The sequence below is a fragment of the Lampris incognitus genome, chromosome 21 (assembly GCF_029633865.1).
Source record: "Lampris incognitus isolate fLamInc1 chromosome 21, fLamInc1.hap2, whole genome shotgun sequence".
Classification (NCBI taxonomy): Eukaryota; Metazoa; Chordata; class Actinopteri; order Lampriformes; family Lampridae; genus Lampris; species Lampris incognitus.
In genome coordinates, this window is record NC_079231.1 from 7,917,799 (window position 1) to 7,941,684 (window position 23,886).

A 23,886-nucleotide genomic window follows, 5' to 3' on the forward strand; every position below is an offset into this window, starting at 1 on the left:
GAAATATAGATAGCCAGTCAGACAGTAACAGATAGAATCAGACATATGAGATCTGGTAATAAGTGTTCCTGTGACCTATCCTTATTAACTACCTACATCTCAGAAGATGGGATCATTTATGGCAGAGGCTTTAAGGTGTCAATGTTTTACCCAAAACTGATTTGTAGTATTTCAAACACAAAACCTCCCAAACATGTGATGACAGATCCCGTGACAGCCCACCGACCAGACACGAGCTGATTTACCTGCCGTCCAGGGTGATGACATGCGGGTCAGTCAGGGAGTGGCACATGGAAGTAGGAACGTCCTGAACTGTGACCTGAAGGCAAAGGTTAAAGGAACAAAGGTCAGCACGGGTTCTAATCTTTGACCCCCGCCCACCTTTGATGTTTTTACTACACCCAGATGGACGCCTCCCCAATGATAGGATGGGAGAGACACGTAGTCTGAGAGACTTATGTAGTTCCTTAGGGGAGCTAATTATGGGTTCGAAGACACTTACCAATTAAAATACAATCCGAGGAAAATAATAGTTTACTGCCGTGGATGAAACATCTGCAAAATATTAGTGCATGTTTTTAAATGGTTTTTTTTGTGCCCCTTTTGCAAACAACTGTTGTTTGAATCAGAGTTAAACAAAAAATGCTTCATGGGTAATTGGCCAAGTACCATGGGGGGGGGGGAGATACAAAAAAAAAGCTTCATTAACCTGTCCTCATCCTTTCACCTCCATCTGTTCTCGATAACTGAAGAGATGGATTGTACATGAAGAGGTGGATTTTAGAGGTGAAATCAGATTTCTGCCTGGGCTGAGATTTACAAGTCTCCCATTTTCCAATGAAAAAAAAAAAATTGTACGATGTTTTACAAGGCAGTTAAATTGTAACTTCCGTCTCTGTTGTTAATAAAACATCTAAGCTCTTCCATTGCACAGTAACGTCTTCATCACCAGCCTCATGCGGCTGACCGTGGTTTGACCCTGGATCACTTGATGTAAATACAGAGCTTTGCTAATCGGTGCTGTTTATGACTTGGTGTGGAGGTGGCGGCAGACAGGACCATTAGCTTTGGGCTCGGTGGAGCTAGCGCTTCAGTAGCATCTAAAAACTAAGGTTTCAGGTGTCTGGGTGGCGTAGCGGTCTATTCTGTTGCCTACCAACACAGGGTTCGCCGGTTCGAATCACCGTGTTACCTCCGGCTTGGTTGGGCGTCCCCACAGACACAACTGGCCGTGTCTGCAGTGGGAAGCAAGATGTTGGTATGTGTCCTGGTCACTACACTAGTGCCTCCTCTGGTCACTCGGGGTGCCTGTTCAGGGGGGAGGGGGAACTGGGGGGAACAGCATGATCCTCCCATGCGCTATGTCCCCCTGGTGAAACTCCTCACTGTCAGGTGAAAAGAAGCGGCTGGTGACTCCACATGTCTCGGAGGAGGCATGTGGTAGTCTGCAGCCCTCTCCGGATCGGCAGAGGGGGTGGAGCAGCAACTGGGATGGCTCGAAAGAGTGGGGTAATTGGCCGGGGTACAATTGGGTAGGAGAAGGGGGAAAAATTTCCAAAAAAACAATAGATCTAAGAATATCAGTTTGGTAGGCAAGAGAGTGAATGACTTTCAGGAATAATAGGTATCTCCTGAACTTTCTTTTACAACATTCAGATCAACTATCCTTTTAAAATACAGTCACTGTCTGCCCATCCTTTGCTTGTGAAACCTTCTTGGCCTTGAGACATGAGAGCCTGTCTGTTGTCAAAGGGCCAGTTTTTTTTTCTTTCTTCACTAAATCTTTCCATTCAACCATAAGTGCACATGCACACCAGCCAACATCCCTGGAGCTGGCTCACCTTCAGGGGAGCGGGGGCATAGCTCCTCCAGAGGCGAGGGGCACTGGAAGTGGGCAGGGCGCTGATCAGGCTGGGCCGGTTCCCGTCGCGAGTGAAGTCCGTGACAGCCTTGAGGATGAAGGCCGCCCGGCCGCAGCTCCTGTCCTCACAGGGGGTTGGCTGGATCTCCACCTGGCAGGTCGTCAGGGCCACGTTGGGCGCCTCCTGGCCCAGACTGTCTGTGGGTGTCGATAGAACAAGGAGGATGTTGTTATCGGCGGCAGACAGCAGGCTGCTGGTATGTAGCCACGTGTCTCACTGTATGAAGTTTGATGAGATTTTCCTCTCACTGCTGCTTATCGAGACATGAAATCACAGATAATTTAGGAGGCATCGCTTTGTTTAAATGGTTAATACTGGATTTTTAGGTGCAAACCCTGCCTGCAAACTATGTTTACTGTACACCATACAAAAGCATGAATGAAAGAATGAATGACCAAACAAACACACCTGTTATCCAAAATGATGTGCTAAAGCATATAGCGACATAGGATATTATGTAAGAACACCTTGTGTTGCACTCCAGGATGAGCACTCGCACAAAACATCCAATTTAAATGCAAAAAACAAAAAAAAACTGACATGCTGGTAAATGGTTGCCACAGAACACATTGGGCCATGCTATCATAAATCTACTAAACCATGTCAGGCAGGCAGCAGCATTCACTTAATAAGCGAATCATAATGTGTGGGAAATGTGACGGGCAGCAACGAATAAGGTTGTCAAGGTCGTATCAACACTGAGAGAACTGAGAGGAAAATAGATCCTGTTTCCCCTGAATATGAACAAAGCATCACAAACAATGATGGATAGCAAGGTACAGAATATCCCAGCTAAGCTCTAACATTTCCATCCTATAATTTTTTTTTATTTTTTATTTTTTATTTTGATATACTCTATTGATCTCCGAAATGACATTCTTCTCTGTATTCAACCCATCCTGGCTGTGTAGCTAGGAACAGTGGGCAGCCACCGTGCAGCACCCGGGGACCAACTCCAGTTCGTCTTGCAATGCCTCGGTCAGGGGCACAGACAGGAGTATTAACTCTAACATGCATGTCTTTTTTTGATGGCAGGGGAAACCGGAGCACCCGGAGAAAACCCACCGCAGACATGGGGAGAACATGCAAACTCCACACAGAGGATGAACTGGGATGACCCCAAGGTTGGACAACCCCAGGGTTCGAACCCAGGACCTTCTTGCTGTGAGGCGACAGCACAAACCACTGCGCCACCACGCTGCCCATGTATTCAATTACATCCATCATATCCTGGAATGAGACCCCTTGTATTATTTCTCCTCCATTGAGACAAAAGTAAGAATATTGCTTACCGTTATTGTACTTTGGGTTGGAGAGTGGACAGTGTGGTCTGAATGTTATAACTCGGTATTTCAAAAAACACTTATAAAATGCTTGAGTTTTGCAGCTGTAGGTCAATGAAAAGGTCATGTGCACACATGAGCTCTGTTAAACTTCATGTGTCAACGACAATACTGCACATCTTTAACCACATGCACAGGCTTTTTTTTTTTAATACTGTGTTACTACTGCATTGTGCTGCTATTCTTGGTTGTCCTTGTGTTGTCTTCTGTGTTATTTAATGTGAGACGGAGGCTTGTGAAGAAGCATTTCCTTGTTTTTAAAGAGTGTTTTTCTGACCTGGGTCATGGATGCTCAGGGTCAGGGAGACGCCACACTGGTGGACGTGTCGTGGTCCTGCACAGGGGAGGGGCACCGTGCTGTGGATGGTCACCTCATGCTCCTTACTGTCCTCAGCAATCTGGAGAGACTCTGGGGAAAACTAGACAGAGAGAGAAAGAAACAGAGAACATGAAAGAGTCAGAGATACAGAAGTAAAAGACATGGTACGACAGAATGAGAGAATGAACAAATACAAACAACATAAGGGGTCAATTCCATTTCAGAGAAAAATTTTTAAATGGTTTGAATGTGTTTTTACCTTCAGGCCAGCGAAGAAACTCTCGCTCTCTTTAGGTGACGATGTGCTGTGGCTGTAGTTGGCTCTGAAGGTGGACACACTGCAGGAGAACTGAGGAGGAGAAACATAAATAAATATGATAAATTTTCTCAATAGTACCCTTTCTTTCTCCCGGATTGCCTTGTTCCACACAACACTCACGGAAGTCTTAGTCAATGCTTTGGTCACATCATGCATTGACTACTGCAATGTAATGCTGGCAGGCATCCCCAACAACCTTATTCACCAACTTCAACTCATCCAGAATTCTGCAGCACGGATTATTACACGTTCAGAGTCCGATGATCATGTCTTTCCCCTGCTGATTCAATTACACTGGCTTCCTGTGTTGGATTAATTTTAAAATTGATTAACGTTCCAAGTTCTTCATAATCTATCCCCTGCTTATCTCACAGACCTCCTTCAGACTTACACTCCATCTCGCTCCCTGCAGTTTTCGCCAGCAGATCTATTGGCGCTACCAGCCATCAACCTCAGCACAATGGGTGCCAGGGCTTTCTCCTATGCTGCACGCCGGCTCTGGAACTCCATTTCCCATCACAATTGCTTACTGGATTTCATTACAGAATTCAGAACCGCTCTTAAAACCCACCTTTGTAAACTAGCATACTCACTTTAACAGCATCAAATTCATCTTTTTTTTAACTCCCGCTGATGTATGCTCTATTGCTTATTGTGTGTTTCATTGTTAATTGCACTGTTTTTACTGCTTTGTCTTATTGTATTTGATGTAAAGTGACCTTGAGTGTCATGAAATGTGCCTTTAAATAACACATATATATATACTTAGCACAAAAAGTAAGGAAATTTATATTTGGTAGATTATTTCTTTGTTGTAACAATGCTTCTTGGCAATAATTCTTATACCGTTGGAAAGCCTGTTTATTTCCCTTTTAAATGGGGCCACATTTGTAAGGAACATGCATTTGTGGGATGAGCAGCAGAGCTGAGTATTTGGGTTGCGCCCATGAAAAATTTGCCAAATCTTCTCTGCCGGTGCCAAACAGCTTATTTTGCTGTTGCTATTGACTCTTGTTTTGAGCTTCTGGTACCCCAGGTGCTGACAATCAGGTGCCTGATATAAGATTTATTGCCAAGAAGCGTTGTTACAACGAAGAAATAATCTGCCAAACACAAATTTCCTTACTTTTTGTGCTAAGTTTATATATATATATATATATATGCACGCCTTTGCATTTGTGTACTTGACACTGCTGCAAAATCAAAGAATAATTGATGATTGTCACATCATCACATTAAACAAACTATTTATCATAGCTTCATTTTCATTTACTTCCAAAAAATACTTTTATTAAACTCTATAAAATATTAAAAAAGATATTTGATTTTTTTCAGGTTTTCTCGAGTGAAGGCATCCTTTAGAGGAAAAAAAAAGGATGCCACGCAACTGTTAGTCTTGAAAATGTTTTATGACGTGGAGCTGACAGCTTGAGTGTGGTTCTTCAAAACATTTCACTATGGAGCACGTAGGGAAAGGTGCGACTGACCCTCAGAGCTCCAAGCATAACCATTTAACTCACTCTCGGGGGGGGGGGGGGGACCTTCGACCCAGCCCAGCTGTAACATGTGTGAAGCACGGGCCCCACGAGCGAGCCCAGCCCGCCGTAGTGTGTTCCAGACACCGCTGTTATGACTCTGACAGACACACGTGTCCATATATAGCAGGGAGCAGAACAATGGGTTACAGCTGCATGTGGGAAGTTATCAGAATGACATCAGCTCGCCTTAACACAGCTCCACCGTGAAAGAAAGAGTTAACGCTACTCAGCAACAAATCAGAGTCCCAGGAAATTAAAACTGTCGACAGACTGAGCTCAAGTCCTTTAGATATTAAACTGTGGAACAGACTGCTGAAAGTATGGAAACAATGAATTCTCAAGTTTGGTGAGTTTAAAAACATTACATTGGGAATTCAGTGCATTTCCATCAGTTGGTTGTGTAAATAATGTCACTGTGCACAGGACCGACTCATCAAAAATAATCAAAACATAGTTAAACTGACTTGCCAATGGAGAGATTAAAAAAAACAGAAGCATTTTCATCACTCCACGTGATACCCTTGAAGGACACGGCAACTTTTCCACCTTGACCAAAACTTCAAAATTATTTTGAAACATCCTAATGTATACCCATTCTGCTTTTCTCATTTGCAGTTTTAGAATTCACAAAATGGAAGTACAGGAAATAAATTGCCCCCTTCTGGAGCCAGACCTGGGAAGGGAGCTCGCCGGCAAGCGTCTGGTGGGGGTTGTTTTTTCGGGCTGGGCCTGGTTGGGCCCAGCCTGAAAAAACAACGTAGAGCCACCACCCTGTGGACCCACCACCCGCGGGGATGAGCACTGGGGTAGCGTGCGATGCAGGCCGGACGGCAAGCAAAGGCAGGGACCAGGGCTTGCCAACTTCCGGCATCGCAAACTGGCCCAGGAGGACCAACTAGGAGAAGACCCCGAGGTAGAAACAGAACTCACTGGAGGGACTACATGTCCAATCTGGCCTGAAGAATACCTAGGGATCCCCCAGGAGGAGCTGGAGGGCGTTGCTGGGGGGAGGGACGTCTGGAGTGCCCTACTTAGCTTGCTGCCACCGCGACCCGACCCCAGAGAAGCGGCTGATGATGAGATGAGATGAGATGAGACGAGATGAGATGAGGGAGGAAATAAAGCAACAGCCAATGAAGCATCCGTCTTCGAGTTCTGTGTCAAAAACACAATCAACTGGGCTTGTGATCCAAAGGCTGCCGATTCTAATCCCAGGGACAACAGGAAGTTTCTTGGTGGGATGAATAAGTGAGTAAACCTCCATCTGGCCTCCTTTTATGACTACGGAAGTGTCCCTTAGCAAAGAACACCCAATTGCAATGGCCAACATAAGAAGAGTATGGATTCTTGTGTGATTTACTGCTAACTAGTGTGAGTATGTATTACTGTAAAGCAAGGACTATCGATCGATCTATCTATCCGTATCTATCTATTCCCCTATCTATCTGTCTATCTGTCTAGTCATCTATCATCTATCTATCTATCTATCTATCTATATCATCTATCTATCTATCTGTCTGTCTATCTATTCATCTATCTATCTATCTCTTCATCTATCTGTCTATCTATCTATCTATCTAGTCTAACCCGTTATGCAGAGATAATCAAGTGTGATGACCTTGTGTGGACCTTTAAAAGTTGCCAGTTGAATTCCTGATACTAACAGTGATCCATGCTGTTGAAATGGCCCTAAGCAAGGCCACCTACCCACATTGCACATATGCATGCCAATGTGTTTTCTGCAATGTTTTTCCCTTGGCCTACGGTTTTTCTGTGTATATAGAGAATTAAACCATTTCGTCCCTGGATTCATTTAGGAAGCTCAAATGAAAAGCACGTGGAGGAGGAGAGGGGCTGGTCTAACCTGGGACTGATTTAACATTCCCGTCCAGCTCTCCTATTTCTTTACAGGATATAACACTGTCTCCCCTCTCTCCGCCAGTTTCCTTTGTACAGGCCGACCCTGCCAGAGAGGTCAGCAGTGATCAATTGCTTTAAGCCCCGCTGCTCAGCGGTCAAACGCTCAACATGTGTTCCCAGGCAGATGCAAGAAGTCTGTGAGGCATTACCGTTTCGCCCAGCCTGAAGTGAACACCATCCATCTCCGCCAGGGAGAAGGGCTTCAGCGTGGACTCCTGCCGGATCTCTGCCTTCATGCTATGGCCGATGTGCCGGGCCCACACCACCCGGTAGCCCACTGTCTGGATGGAGGTCACCCTGACGAAGGTGCATCGCAGGTGGACGCTTGGGCCGATCAGCTCAGGGGTGATCACTGGCCTGGAGGTTAAGGCCGGGAGGATTGCTGAACAAAAATAGTAGATGATTTGTGACCAAAAACTCCAAATATTATTCACTGGTAAAATGGTTGTCTGTTTTAGAAGAGCCTATCTGTAATATTATCGCTTTGCTGCAGCATAGAATGACAAGTAAATCGCATAATTTGACTTACAAATAACATCATCTTACTAGTAAATGCCATAATATGCCTGGTTATTATCAGAATATAACTGGTAAATAGCAAAATATGACTAGTAAATGTCATTATAAACTGGTAAATAGCATCACGTGATGAGTAAAATGTCATCATCTGACTGGTAAGTAATGGCAGGGGTTGCTGAGTTGAACGGATTGAAACAAAGGAAAGGACTCGTTTTCCTTTATAGATAAATTGTGATTGACTGATTGATTGGCTGACCAATTGTAAAAATTTGATGAACTTCATTGATCTGATAAAGAAATATGAGATTAATATAACACAGAATAACATACCCATCCATCCATCCATCCATCCATTATCCAAGCCATTTATCCCAATCGGGGTCACGGGATGCTGGAGCCTATCCCAGCAGTCATTGAGTGGCAGGTATGGAGACACCCTGGACAGGCTGCCAGTCCATCACAGCGCTGATACATTCACACCTAGGGACAATTTAGTATGGCCGATTCACCTGACCTACATATCTTTGGACTGTGGCAGGAAACCAGAGCAGCCGGAGCAAACCCACGCAGACACAGAGAGAACATGCAAACTCCACACAGAGGACGACCCGGGATGACCCCCAAGGTTGGACTACCGTGGGGCTCGAACCCCGGACCTTCTTGCTGTGAGGTGACCGCACTAACCACTGCGCCACCGTGCCGCATAATAATAGACCCATAATATAATACTCATAATATACCCATAATAATATTATATTCATAATGATAACGTACCCATCAAGCTTATATTGAGTTACAGCACTGTTAGCCACAAGTAACTCTTGCTGCCTTGTCCATTTGCAGAATTGTGAATTTACAGTATTTTTGAATCTGATTTTAGGACATTTATGTTTCTTTGAGCTGTCACCTTTGCAACGTCCATTGACCTCCTCTTCACCTGGCGGACACCATCTGGGTCCAAATTCTGGTACGACTATAAAGAGAAATGGGCTACGTGATTGTGGTTAAAATGAAGATATTGTGATAATCGTGACATTAGTCTCAATCATTTGCGATAAAAACACTTTGCTGCAGTTTTATTCATCTTATATCAAGTCTTGACTATGTTTTACTTTAAATGGTTGTTCTAACTTAAGTCAAATGTTTAAAAATTATCAGTGTGTCAATGTCAAAAAGCTCCTTTCCAATGTTTGGATTAGAGTAGTCTTGGTCTAAAATGTTCTTTTGTAACTTTCCGAAACTGAGATTAGGAAGTCTACGTCCGCTTCATGTGGCAACTGACCAGGTGTGCTTCGATGTGAATATGAGTGGGGCTTCAAATGATCTGCAAATTCAATGTGTTAATTTTTGCCCACAACTACTTCAACTGAAGTGTCAGCCGCTCACCTCTCCACACCAGGAGCTTTGAGGAAAAACCCTCTGTAATTGTTCACCTTTATCCACATTTGTTTAACTCTTCCGGTCGCAATTATAAAGAATAAAATAGTACAGAATACAATTTATTTGTCATTGTACATACATATAATGAAATTCATTCTCTGAATTTAACCCATCCTAGCTGTGTAGCTAGGAGCAGTGGGCAGCAGCAGTGCCTGGGTACCGACTCCAGTTTTTCTTTCCATTGCCTTGCTCAGGGGCACAGACAGGAGTATTAACCCTAACATGCATGTCTTTTTGATGGTGGGAGGAAACCGGAGTGCCTGGACTAAACCCACGCAGACGCAGGGAGAACATGCAAACTCCACACAGAAAGGACCTGGGACAGCCTGGGGTTCGAACCCAGGACCTTCTTTCTGTGAGGCAACAGTGCTAACTACTGGACTTCCAGTTTTCCCAACCCTCGCTATGACGAACACATTCTCACCCCACCTTCAACTTTAGCTGTTCAGAAAAGGTATAACTGCAATGAGTCACATGAACTAGTTCATTTAAAGCATGTTAAATGCTTAATTCTGATACAAACAAAACTTCTTCAGGGTGATTCAGATTCCATCAGGGCACCCATGCATGCACAGTCAGCCAGTTTGCGCTCACCTTTTGCACAGTAGCCCATACACCCCTGGGTGGGCTGCAGGTAATAGACAAGGAAGTCCCCGCAGTTGCGCACTGTGATGGGGATGCGGAAGAGGCAGCAGTCCTTGTTGCTGCCGTGGAAGAACTGCCAGGTGGCGCAGGCAGATAGCTGCCGGACCTCGCCGGGCTGAGGCAGGGGGCCGTCCCTCAGTGACAGCCAGACCGGTGCCTGGGTCCCACATCGGTTCATCTGGCAGGGAATCATTGACAAAAAGAGAAACAGAAACAGTCATTAGCGTTCAGCGTGGGAGTCTATGATCATCCGTACACCTGAAACAGTCATTAACCCTCAGCAAGGAGTCTGGGTCCAGGGTGGCTATTACACCACCGTGCTGCTATACTGCAATCAACTCCACTTTGGTAGCCATTACACAGGAAGAAGAAAAAGGATGTTTAACACTTTGATGTACACATACAATCTTTTTTTATAACTATCTGGACAACAAAATGTGGTCTATGCAAGATTTCCCCTTGTCAAGACTGCCATTCAGAGATCAGATCTGCTTTTAATGAGGGAGGAAAATCTGATAAGCTGCGTCCAGCAATACAAGTTTAAATGTGCTCATTGTAAACAGAAATAAGATCTCGAAATGAGGCAATTTGACAATGGGAGAGTCTGAAACTCAGCTAACTGGAGCGTTTTGGTCGATAATTCACTGCTATTACAGAATTACAACCATTACAACTGTTTGATGGGGGTGAACGGGCCAAAAAAAAAATGTCCATCTTCAAGTGTCTTTAACCTTGAATTCAGTCGTAAATCTTTAAAGGAAAAATTGCAAGTGGAACAAGATAATTTGAGGTTATGGTGCCTCATTTTTTTAAACTTCTCAAGAAATTTGTCACCTGTCACAAACCTGCTAGGTTAATTTTTTATTAAATTCCAGATCACTTTTCCTTCAATTAATGAATAAAACAAGTAAATAAACAAAAAAGGAATATATATATCTGTGATCAAATATCCTGTTGAATTGCATATTTTTGCAGTTCAAGAAAACATGAATATAAATAGGTGGTGTTGGATGTCTGTGAATGTTCTCATTCATCCAGGTCATGGTTATCCAAAGGAATTGAATCAAGTGCAACTGGACTTGGTATATATCCGTGAAGACATTTCGCCTCTCATCCAAGAGGCTTCCTCAGTTAGTGCCTTTCTGACTAGACCAAGCTAGTCTGACTGGCTGGTGATGAAACACAGATATTTATTGTCTTTGGAGTCGTTATCAGAGCTATTGATGTCCATGGCTCTTTGTGATCCAATGTTAAGCAGTGACGGTCGTTGGAGGTGTTAGTTTCGACTTCGTTAGTGCTCCATTCAGTGGTCGTGAGTCGTTGGAGCCGTTAGTGACCGACTGTTGTTCTTGGAGGCTAAGCTTCTTGAGTCTCCTGGGTAGAGATGAACCCAGGGGAACCCAGGGGACTCAGGGCTGGTATACTCCGACAAAGACTGGTTCATCCCAAAGACCGTGTACTACACACCCATAAAAGCAATCTGGTGTATGCTGTGCAATGCAATGAGGATTGCATTTTATCTATACATAGGAGAAATCAAACAACCACTACACAAACGGATGGCCCAACACAGAAGGCCAAACTCCTCAGGACAAGACTCAGCAGTTTATCTACACCTAAAGGAGAAGACACACTCCTTCGAGGACAGCAATGTACAAATTTTGGACAGGGAAGATAGATGGTTTGAAAGAGGGGTGAAGGAAGCCCTAATATCCATCCATTCATCCATCCATTGTCTTAACCGCTTATCCTGCTCTCAGGGATGCTGGAGCCTATTCCAGGAGTCATTGGGCGGCAGCAGGGAGACACCCTGGACAATTTAGTACTGCCAGTTCACCTGACCTACGTCTTTGGACTGTGGGAGGAAACCGGAGCCCCCGGAGGAAACCCAAGCAGACACGGGGAGAACATGTAAACTCCACACTGAGGGCGACCTGGGATGACCCACCAAGGTTGGACTACCCCGGGGCTCCAACCCAGGACTTTCTTGCTGTGAGGCAACCGCGCTAACCACTGCGCCACTGTGCCGCTGGCATTAATATAAAATGTGGATATCATCATATGCGACACACAATTTTGTTGCCCAAATTAAGCATAACAAACATGTACTACAGCTTCTCACAAAATGGGGTCTGACATACTTTACATTACCACATAGTTCACTATGATGAACTGTCATTTGTACATGCATACAGTGAAATTCTCTCTCTGCATTTAACCCATCCTGTTGTATAGAAGCAGTGGGCAGCCACCGTGCAGCACCCGGGAACCAACTCCAGTTCTTCTTTCCGTTGCCTTGCTCATGGGCACAGGCAGGAGTATTAGCCCTAACGTGCATGTCTTTTTGATGGTGGGAGGAAACCGGAACACCTGGAGGAAACCCATGCAGACACGGGGAGAACATGCAAACACCGCACAGAAAGGACCTGGAACGGTCTGGGGTTTGAACCCAGGACCTTCTTGCTGTGAGGCAACAGTGTTAACCACTGGACCACCATGCCGCCCACAAACATGGTATTTTTTGCATAGGTAAGCAGATATCTTTATGTCAATCAATACTGTGTAAAATTCCCTAGGATTATCGTGATAATAACATTTTACATATCCCCCAGCACTACGAGTCAGGTGCCCAGGCATCACTTTCAGGCGTCCTTACCTCCACACAGCTGGTCGGCATTTCCGCTGGCTTGCCGTTGATGCTGAAGCGGTACCAGCCGGCCACCAGCGAGTGGTCACAGACCAGGTCCTGGATGGCGGTGTTCTGGATCTCGGTGGAGTCGAAGTCGATGCTGCGGTAGGGGTTGCGTAAGGTCCGGTGACCTCCCGGGTAGCACTCTGGGGCTGGTGATGGGTGAGACAGAGTCATTGTTAGCCTGTCGTCCTATCTGGCTAAACCAGTATTAACACTGCCAGGTGAAGACTGTCCTTACTAGATACAGATACAGTCCTGGTATAGTAATATGTTACTGATAAGCATGTTGGAAAAAATGTTTTGTATAAAGTGAAGAATGACTTCTATCAACAGGACTTGTCTCCACAGCAGCAAGGAACAAGACCGAGAGAGCCCCCCCCCCCCCCACACACACACACACACACACTTTCTGATGACTACTGACAAGATGCCCTTGAACGTGGCAGTAATCCCCATTCTGCTCCAGTGGAGATACTCAATTCCCAACAGTAGTGGACTGGCTTTGTACTGGGCAGCTGCACCGGGAAAGTCAATCATGTGTAAGTGAGGATGAATGTGAAGCTGGATTGAGCTGAAACCTTCCCCAGGTAAATACAAAAAAAAAATCCTTCACTCTAGTATTTTCTACTATTTCACCAAAGAGGAAACATAAGAAAACACTGGCGGGCTTCCTGTCTTAGTCCTTAACTGAGTTTACTGGAGAATGACTGATGGTCAACTTTACACAAATGCATTAACCCAAAAGCATCCGCTCCATAGGAATGAAGTTTTCAGTATGATCCTCTATTTAGACTGGGAAAGTAGTATGTTGCTGTGTTTAAACATAATACTGCCTGATAATATTTATTTATTCAAGAATAGGCTCTTTTAAAAGGTCTCTTTACTAAAGCCTATCAGAAAACAGGTTGCGTATACAGATAAAGGTAGTCTGCACCTAAACACCATTATTTGTTTCAAAAACATGCAATAACATAAAAGAGAAAAAAAAGGATTATTTATGGTGTTAATTTCCATAATCAGTTTTACAAAATAACACTGTGAGTGTGACAAATAAGTCTTGATTGACATCATTCTCACTAGGCTGTTCACGTCCAAGGAATTTTTACTTTTTCTTCGGCGCACACCGCCGTTTAGCAAGTGATTGCAGGATTGAAAGCCAGATTTGGCGTCCGGGTGGCATGGCAGTCTATTCCATTGCCTACCAACACAGGGATCGCCGGTTCGAATCCCCGTGTTCCCTCCGGCTTGGTCGGGCGTCTCTACAGACACAACTGGCTGTGTCTGCGGGTGGGAAGCCAGATTGAGTGTGTGTCCTGGTCGCTGCACTAGCGCCTCCTCTGGCTGGTCAGAGCGTCTGCTCGGGGGGGAGGGAGAACTGAGGGGAATAGCATGATCCTCCCATGTGCTACATCCCCCTGGTGAAACTCTGCACTGTCAGGTGAAAAGAAGCAGCTGGTGACTCCACATGTATCGGAGGAGGCATGTGGTAGTCTGCAGCCCTCCCCGGATCGGCAGGGGGAGTGAAGCAGCGACTGAGACAGCTTGAAAGAGTGGGGTAATTGGCCGGATACACTTGGAGGAGGAAAAAGGGGGGGGAAATCCAAAAAAAAAGGTCATTGGTGGTGTTAATTTCCATAATCAGTTTTACAACTTAACACTGTGAATGTGACAAATAAGACTTAATTGACATTTCTTACTAGACTGTTCACTGTCAAGGAATTTTTACTTTTTCTTTGGTGCACGCTGCCGTTGAGCTAGCGAACAGCCAAATTTGTAGGATCTTGCAGGATTGAAGGCCAGATTTGTCATATTTGACATTTTTCACAAACTAAGGAAGCTTGTAGAAATCAATGTGATGTTCAAGTCATGGTGAGATCTTATTTCTTCGAGGCAAGTCCTACCTTTTAAAGACCCGTGTCTGTCTCTCTGTCTAACTACCTACCTAAATGTCTGTAACTAGCCGGAAACTAATGGCACGGGTGTTTGGTAGATCGCATTCAGATGGTATTCCATGTAAGCACAGACGGGGGGGGAGTGTGATGAGTGTGTCCTTGCAGCGCTCGTGAAACATTCATCGGCTTAAAAGAGGATCGTTTCACCACCAGAGGTTATCTAAATTGCTAAGAATAACAGACATTCCTCAGAGCCCCCTTGCCTCTTTAAACTCGCCCCGGGAAGGGATGCTAATGCCAATGGCCCGTGACATGCCTCTGAACACAGCTTGCAGCTGGAGGGCTGAAAGACCAGGGGGAGTTATTTGAGCAGAACACGTAGTTTTCCACACTACCAAACTCTGAAAAAAAAGCCCAGCGTCTGTAAAGTCAAACGGGTCACGCAGCTAGCCCCCTAAACTCATCAGCAGAGCCCTTTCCTAACAAACCTAAACAAAAGGAACAAGCTGTTCTTTCACCTCGGACAAAACCATCTGCGTTCCCGTTTCACTTTCTAAGTTTAAAACCTTTTTACATTGTGGTGGGCGGGTGACAAAAAAAAACATGGCTTGGAAATGTCAGTGAGGGGGGGGAGGGGGGGACAAAACAAGGAAAACAAACACTGAAAGGAATTTAAGGTGTCTTAACGGCGTCAAAGCTTTGAATGGACCGGTCCCAATTGCTGCCAGTGATCCAAGGCTTAAACAAAGTCTTAGCTGGCCAACCATCATATTAACAGCCCCCGGGAGGGCAAATGTTCACGTTTACATCGTCCCTTGTGTCTGTCCATATAGCTCGTCTGGAAACCAGACTCAGAAGAGGTAAAGGTCACAGGTTGTCCAAACAACTGTGTTTTAAGGAGGCGTGGGGGGGGGGCAAGGCGTGACTTTGGCTGTCGGCTAAACTGGTCCAATTGCCTACTTAATAGGTTTACAGAGCCGGGTTGGGGGGTGGGGGGGTTGGGGTGTTAATGAATTAGCCCCCCCAGGGGTGTGGGTGGGAGATCCTTCTGGAAGCCCCTTGGCAGCCCAGATGTGTGTGAGTCAGCTGTGTGTCCTCCTGTTCTCGGTAAAGCAGATTAAGTCGGCAGAGCGTGATGTTAACACGACCGGGGCCACAGGGCATGTCACTCAGACCCGAATGGAAGCCCATTAGATTTAGACCCGGGTCAAACAGAAGCTGAAACGTAGGGAAGGGTGGAATCTGAAATTCTTGTTAGGCAAAACGAGAAGACTTCTACAAAGCAGGACCTTTTTTTTTCATTTGTGGTGAACTGAATTATGAGCTTTAAGATTATGCAGTTAGTTTTTTTTTTGTTTATTCCTGAAATGGATTTGGAAGTGTTTTACAATAGATCTATTTATCCGGAAATTAACTTCACTTTTTTTTTTTGCTTCTTAGGTGCCAGTTAATTGTCTCGTGCCATGTGTAATCAATAGCAGAGCAAAATAAAGTCACAGCAAAGCAGTTGAAAGTAGATTCTGCTATATGTTACCACACCCATCTAAGGCTGCCAGTAAATCACAACAAAAACAAGGGATGGATGTGCACAAGCTATTTTTTTTTTCACAGTCGATTCATTGGTGGGTGGTCAGAACGATTAAATCAAGTAATCGGCATGCGTGTACATGTTCAAATGACAAGGTAATGACCCAGGCGGGGTCTTTCCATCAATAAGCAAGCTAAGCCAGACAGACAGCCAGCGAGCTAGCTAGCCCTGCCCACTGGAGGCCATGTGTAGAGATACATGTCACAATGTACCATCTGCAGAGATACATGTCCCAATGTACCATGTGTATCTCCAGTCAGCACACTGTCCATCAGTTTGCTATTATCAAACTTGAACCTTTTCAATGTGCACTATTAATGACAATAGACTTCTTTTTTTTTAAATCCACGAACAATGCAAACGTCGACTTGAGTCTCCATTAATGATTAATCAGTAATTTGATGTTTACAACCCATCCCAAATAATATCTGTCCAGAATCAGAATCATGTTTATTGGCCATGTACATACATGGAATTTGACTCTGGTTTCGTGGCTCTCGGTGTACTTAACATAGAATAACAACACTGCAGCACAACAATCTTCAGATATATATGTAGCAAATTTGGGGGGGCAGCCAGGAACTGCCGCAGCCAGGATGCAAACCCGAGTAGTCTCCCACACCACAGGCGACTACATTAACCAGTCGACTAAAGAGGCGACCTGGGTCCGCTTCCCGGCTGTCTCCTGAATTCGCTACATTGGTGCCAGAAGTGGGAGGGTGAGACCGTGAGGCCATCGGAAGCGCGTGCGCCCAGAGGCGTGAGGGAGCTGGTATGCTGAAGTGTGGGGATGCACTTCCCAAAGGAGGGGGAGGGGGAGGGGGGTAGTGTAATGATCATGGATGAATAGACTTGCTAGCCCTTGGCTAACGGGTCGGACCCTTTAGTCGCCTGTGGTGCCGGAGACCAGCGTTCATGTCCCGGCTGCGGCGGTTCCCGGCTGCCCCCTGATTTCGCTACATGTACACAAGGATTGACAATATACAGGCGAGCTGATAGGTGACAAGGCGCAAAGAATATACCAGAGGTGCTGAAATAGATGTTAGCAGGTTGGTAAATAGTCCAATAAGCAGTAATAACAATTTTACATGTGTGGCATTTTTCTGAAGCCATATCCAACAAAGTGCGGCACAATCGAGGCAAACCAGAAAAACAAGCGCACAATTACACATGAAAAGGACAGAAGAAGGGCGGACAGAGAAAGATGACACCGAATTCATAGGGTGAGGATGGAAATACTATCCTTGGTTAGGGTAAAGGCCAAGTGCATGTAGATAAGTGTGTGTCTGTGTGTGTGTGTGTGTGTGTGTGTGTGTGTGTGTGTGTGTGTCTGCATACGCTGTCTGGTGACGGTGGGACAGGATATGAACCCTGGTTGGTTTAAACCCAAAAGATTTCTGTCTGATTAACATTTACTGTTGGGGCAGATTCCTGGCTGTGTGTGTGTGTGTCTACAGTGAAATAAATGACCTCTGAGACTTGCTAAACATGTGGCCCTCATATGGGTCATGACAACTAACTGGCAACTACCACTACTAGACTAACCACTAACTACATTAATTACATTTAAAAGCTTGGCAATCGGAAGGGGAGATCAAAACTTTGTTCAAGGCAGAAAATTTACGACCAACCTGCTTTTATATGTTGTGACAGCAGCAGATATCCCAACACAAGAGCAGCATGGGAGAGAGAGAGAGAGAGAGAGAGAGAGAGAGAGAGAGAGAGAGAGAGAGAGAGAGAGAGAGAGAGAGAGAGAGAGAGAGAGAGAGACTTAACCCTTATGGGAAGCGTCGGAACACAAATACTGCTAAATCTTACCAAAACCAGAGCATGACCTTTTGCCTTAAAACTTTAGTAAAAGTTAGTCGAGTGCTTAAATTACTTCAGAGTGAACTAGAAGAGTGCATTAAGGAGAGTTCAGATCTCCACCGGGTGTATCTCCCCTTCTCCGATGCTCGGACTTTGGTGACAAACCAGCTGAGGAGTTTGCACTCAATTGCAGTATAAAGGAGGTTTTTCAAAAGTTTTGAATCACTGCAACCATGAGAGATCCTTGATCATACAGTCATAACTGTGCACAAAAATTAGGCTGACAGGCCCAGTAGCAGCGGACAGGTATGTGCACACGCTTACAGAAAAAAACAGTGTTTTTCCTGCCATTATAAGACTTTTGCACAGCGGCCAACTTTCAAGTGCTCAAGCTAAAAAAAATCTACCTATTAAAAACGTTTTGCCTGTCAGTTTGTGGATGTGCAGCCACCTAGGTGGACCCTCACACGACTCTGACCAAGTCTTATATGAACTTGCACTTTCCAAAAAGAAAAGGTTTGCTATGCGACCGTTTTGGGCCTAACCCTGTCTTTATTTGCATAATATATTAAAGCTGGGTAAGCCGTTGATGCCCGCGCAGGCACGACTCACATCTACGGTTGACTCAGATCGGGCAGTGACAAGAATATGTAACACTTCCTGTTTTGACTGCAACCTAGAGGAATTTGTTCCTTTATAACGTTCGCAGTGTAGCTTTTTGGATTATCAAAATTCGTTTAATAACTTTTGATCATGTCGCTGCCGAATCTGAGTCAGCCGTAGATGTGAGTCGCGCAGGTACAAGCATGCGCACCGTTGACTCAGATCAGGCAGTGACAGAGAGCAGCGATGCTCAAGCCAGCGAGAGAGTGAATGAAGAGAGGGAGCGGCGATAACGGGAAGAAACGTTTTTTGAAGGTTTTGAATCATCGCGACCACGTGAGGTTCTTCATCATACAGCCATAGCTGTGCACAAAAAGATTTAGGCGGATCGGTCCAGTAGTTTGTTAGATTAGCCGCGGACAGACGCACACACACTGGCCACCAAACGCATAATCCCCTCCAGGCCATCCACCTGACAGGGATAACAACACAAACAACTCTGGGTATCACGTTTTATGCGGTATCATCTCGCAACCCTGTCCCTTGGAGGTTTTAGGAAACGTGCTTTGATCTGTGGTGACAGCGCTGGCACCGGGGACATGACCAGGAAAGGAGATACAAATCAATGCTGAGAGAGGACAACCATCCTTTAAAACGCCCTCACCTTTAAATTACGCACTAAACACAGGCACCAGAGGGCATGCCGTCGCAGCTGTAAACTAATCTGTCATGTCGAATAACCACTGGACGTCCACAGTAACGGACAACAACCCAGCAAACAAAAAAACATCCCCAGCACGTCCCCTAAAGTTCCTCTCCGAATGTCCGGTAAATGTCGTGGTGTAGGGTTTTCATTACGTCACGGGGACGTTATGGCGAGACGTTCGAAGAACGTCCGACAACATCCCCGTGACGTCCCGGGGCCCTCTAGAAGATTTTCCCCTAACGTCCCTATAATGTCCTTGGCCCGCATTAACGTCACGGTGACTTCTAGAGGACTTCTCCCTAACGTCCCTGTAATGTCCTCGTGATGTTACAGGGCCGTCCCGCAATAACGTCCCCGGGACGTCATGAGGACGTCTAGAGGACTTTACCCTAATGTCCCGCAATAATGTCCCCGTGATGTAATGCAAACCCTACACAATGACATTTACCTGACGATCGGAGAGGACCTATAGGGGACGTGCTGGGGATGTTTTTTGTTTGCTGGGAACTAGCTTCTATTCCAGACCAAACTTTAATACAACGACCAAGACGGTCATTATGACCATTTTGGATTTGCAAAATTTAATAACTTTGTGGGGGGGGGGGGGTCGGAGAAACAGACCTGCCGCTCCCTGAATTCTCCTAAAATTGCATGTATTTGCATTTAAAATTAGCTTTAGATCAATTGCACAAAAAAAGTTATGATAACATCAACCTAAAACGACCGTGGGCGGTCATCATGACCGCTCGTAATTTGCGCGTGATCGGGCGCGTCATGTCACTATTTATGACGTGTTTTGGTCGCGTCATTTCCTTCGCAAAGTTCGCTGCTCTGTCCTTGAAAAAAAACTCGCGTTCTCCAGTGCAGAGCAATAGTCTAAACTTGATTTGTGATTACTGCCAACATGTCTGGATACAGACGCCGTTTCAGACGCACCGTGACTACCACCGAGGCGTTGCAGTATTTACAGGTGTTGGACAGCGGCCATTTTAAATTGTTTGAAAAATAGTATTAAAAGTTGTTAAAATTTTAATTTTGGTGTCGGTTAGTTTCTTAACAGACATACTAACATATGTAATGCATTAATAGCTCAATTGGGTATTTATCTTGACAGAATATAGATTTTAAAAATCGTGGCGGTCAAAATGACCGCACACGGTCGTTCTAGTAGTTTTGAAGTTCCGGTCGTTGCTTGGTACTGTTTCAGTATTTATTTTAAGTTTTTTTACATTTCACGTTTTATAGGCCTTGTTACATTTGTTACATTAACAATATGTGTTTTCAATTATTAGGTAATATTGTAACGTGCATGGATAAGAAGACACGCTGGCCGCTGGCTCGCAGGTCTGACCCTTTAGCCGAGCGGTTAGCGATACCTCTTGCGGTGCGGGCGATACGGGTTCGCGTCCCGGCCGCGGCAGCTCCTGTGGTTGCATTGTCCCCCCGAACTCGCTACGATATTTTCATTTTTTCCATTTTGCTATTCAAATTCGACCATGTCTCTCTGAAGTTTAAATTGTTTAAAAATAGTATTATAGTTGTTAAAATGTTAATTTTTGGTGTCAGTCGTTTCCTAACAGACTTAATTAGTGCATTGCATACTAACATATCGTCACCTTCTTAAAATAATGGCCTAAGTCATATTTTCAAGTTTTGCAAAAAAACAGAATAAACTGAAATATAGAGTTTAAAAACCGACGGTCATTTTGACCGCACGTGGTCGGTCGTTTTAGGTAGGAGTGAAATCCCAGTCGTTCGAGTTTAATGAAGGGCCCATTTTTGAGTACTGAGTCAAGTCTGCAATTTCACTTCAACTAGAGCGACCCTGAAATCATTTTCTCTCTTTTTTTTTCTTTAAGTTTTATTTTTAGCCACTAAGGCGTACAGGGAAATGAGTACGAGTGCGGTCATTAACAGCTTATAACTGATATTAAAGCTCTGTTGATATGACCACGAGAGGGATCATCCAAAACTTAATCCTGAAAACAGATTCATTACAGCTTCATTCAGAAAGCAGGTAATCACTTTATATTTGGCTGAACGATTTGGAGGCATGCACACCACGGCCTTTTGTTCAAAAAGCGGCTGACTTGTTGAACAATTTAATACTTCTCCAAACACAGTCTGACTTGGCTGCAGTCTCCCTTTGAGCGGACTGTCTCAGCTCTGCTACCATGTCTTGTGTACAGGCTGGTCCGAGTCTGCAGAGGCTCCCTGGTCTGCGATTTCCTTTACATACACAAGTCTCTGTCTTTGAAGGTCTGTCTAATCTCTGAGCCCGTTGACTGATGGGTATGCGGGCTAAAGAGAGAGGCCACCAACTCACGGAGCCGGAGCCCCCCGACTCATTTCAAGTGTCCACCTCCACATGTGTTACACATTCCTAAGGGGGAAAAAAGATTACAAACCCATTTGATTGGATATACAATGGACCTCTGTTCTTGATCTAAAATGGCCAGTATATTCTAGACACTCAGGCATTTTCATCCTCGTCGTTTCAGAAATAATAACACAACATTGACACAGTCGGGATGTTAGTCATCAGTCAATCACTCAGTAAATCAATCAACCATTCAATTACATCAACATCACACTGCGCGCATTAAAATTGAATGCAATGCACTTTATTTAAAGTGAAAGCACAAAATATCAAACCTAAATGGGGTTGAATGCGGTCAGCAGATGGATTTCTCTACATCTGTCTTTGTGCGCATCTTTTCTGAACATAAAATGGCTTGTAGCTAACAACAATTTTTTTTCTGAACAAATACACCTCATTTGGGCTTCACCTACCATGCTGGGTGAACGCTCTCAGCTGCAGGACGCAGAGCAGCGCGATGCGTAAACATCCCGGGAAAGGCTTTGGCACCAGGTTTGACGCGCGATCCATGGTGGTGCACAACAAACAAGATCCGACCCTGGGACAAGACTGCTGTATACACGGCACAGTCTGTGTTCAGTCGTCTGGTCCCATTGGAAGACGAGTTCGGAAAGCGGCGTAACCGTCGGTACTTCACCTCCCCATTAAAGCCAGTTAATTACACGAGAGAGAGAGAGAGAGAGAGAGAGAGAGAGAGAGAGAGAGAGAGAGAGAGAGAGAGAGAGAGAGAGAGAGAGAGGAGGAGAGAGAGAGAGGCGTGCACGGTGCGTGTTCCAGACGGCGATTCCCCAGAGAGAACTGGCTCTGCGGGAAAAAAAAAAGGGGGGGGGCAACAAAACATTAAAAAGAGCCTCCAAAAATCTCTCTGTAGGTGGGCGCTTTGTACTTGTGTCAAGGGGACGATAACTAAATTAAACTCAACTCAACTGAACTTCTCTCCAACGCTACGAGAACGCACATAATCAGTTTTGAGTTATCATCCATCAAAGCCACATGGCATTCCTGATCAAAACTTGAGTAGTCCACGTTTCCAGCACATGGCATGATTTTGGCTTCGTGGATAATTAACATCTTTGATTATAAACGCGTCTTTTGCTAAGTTTTTTGCTGGGTGGTCTTCATTAATTCAACTGCACATGATGCAAATCAAAAGGATTGCTCATATTTTGCATATTAGAAGAGAGATTCCCAGAAAAGGGGGAGCTGATAGCCAAAGACTCAACCCGCTGTCCTCCCCTCATAACAACGTGGGCTGATATGATTCCCGTGCAAGCCTCGATGCACGGGAAATAGGCAGAAGGTGGTGTTAACGTGCACACAACACTGGCCAATTAACGCTCCTAAGGATCATGTTTCCACAATATTCCGGGGTCACATTCTTGAGAACTGACTACTAATCCTCTCGACCCCAATAATTGTTGTTATTGTTTTGTTTTTTTAATGAATATTTCGTTTTGCATTGCAACTGTGCAATTGCATTGCAACGCTTCAGAACCACTTTATAGGCACAATAGATGCTGGCGACAAGATCCGGCCTTGCAATGCGATTGCGGAGCTGCAAAACGCAGACGACTGAGAGTTAAACGGTACTTGACATGCGTGGACCTCAAACAAAAAGGGATGGACTGTGATGTACTGTGGGTGGTACTCCGTGCATATTCTCCGTATCCTACTGTATACATTCAACGTTGCACAGCTGTCTATATGTTCCAGCTGTGTGGTATACAGAATGCTTGCAGCATTAGTTTACTGGTCCAGTTCACGGTGGGTGCAACGGACCAACATGGTTCACTTACAAAGAATGTGATGCATGAAACAGATTTTGAATACTGGAAATGTTCAGGAACAAATCGTTTCCTGAGGTTTATCGTTTAAGATATCCAATATATTAAGGATGTGGTTTGTTGGTGTCGTCATTTTATCAACCGGTCACTTAAGTCGGCGATTTTCCTCTAAAACAAAAAAGTACCATCATGTTTTAGTTCGTTCGAATTAAAATGTTTTGCAAGAGTAGATGTACTTTCTTCCCAACGTTGGCACACAACTCTTCGTGATCAGTATGACTTGATGTTAATTAAAGGCCAGCATCATGTTGATTCAAGCTGATTTGGGGAAGTCAAGAGTACAAAAGGCGGAGTCCCTCGGTTCATTAGCGCCTCACGTGACACGAGAGAACGTTCTGTGATTGAAAGAACTTCACCGCCCGGGGGGGAAACGGAAACAGTCGTGAAGCTGAAACAGAGAAGGTCAG

General features: G+C 44.9%; 1 protein-coding gene across 1 annotated transcript in view; it reads right to left on the reverse strand.

Moving 5' to 3' along the window:
- The window catches only part of si:ch211-246m6.5 (von Willebrand factor D and EGF domain-containing protein), a 61,383-nt gene extending 39,175 nt beyond the window's left edge, over window positions 1-22,208 (reverse strand). The window contains exons 1-9 of the mRNA XM_056301579.1: window positions 22,049-22,208; window positions 12,622-12,806; window positions 9,915-10,143; window positions 8,788-8,853; window positions 7,511-7,743; window positions 3,844-3,933; window positions 3,543-3,684; window positions 1,842-2,059; window positions 246-319 (exon numbers count right to left, since the gene is read on the reverse strand). Coding sequence (XP_056157554.1) covers window positions 246-319; window positions 1,842-2,059; window positions 3,543-3,684; window positions 3,844-3,933; window positions 7,511-7,743; window positions 8,788-8,853; window positions 9,915-10,143; window positions 12,622-12,806; window positions 22,049-22,145 — 1,334 coding nt within the window. The 5' untranslated portion in view covers window positions 22,146-22,208. The remainder of the gene's footprint in view (window positions 1-245; window positions 320-1,841; window positions 2,060-3,542; window positions 3,685-3,843; window positions 3,934-7,510; window positions 7,744-8,787; window positions 8,854-9,914; window positions 10,144-12,621; window positions 12,807-22,048) is intronic.
- Window positions 22,209-23,886: the final 1,678 nt, after the last annotated feature.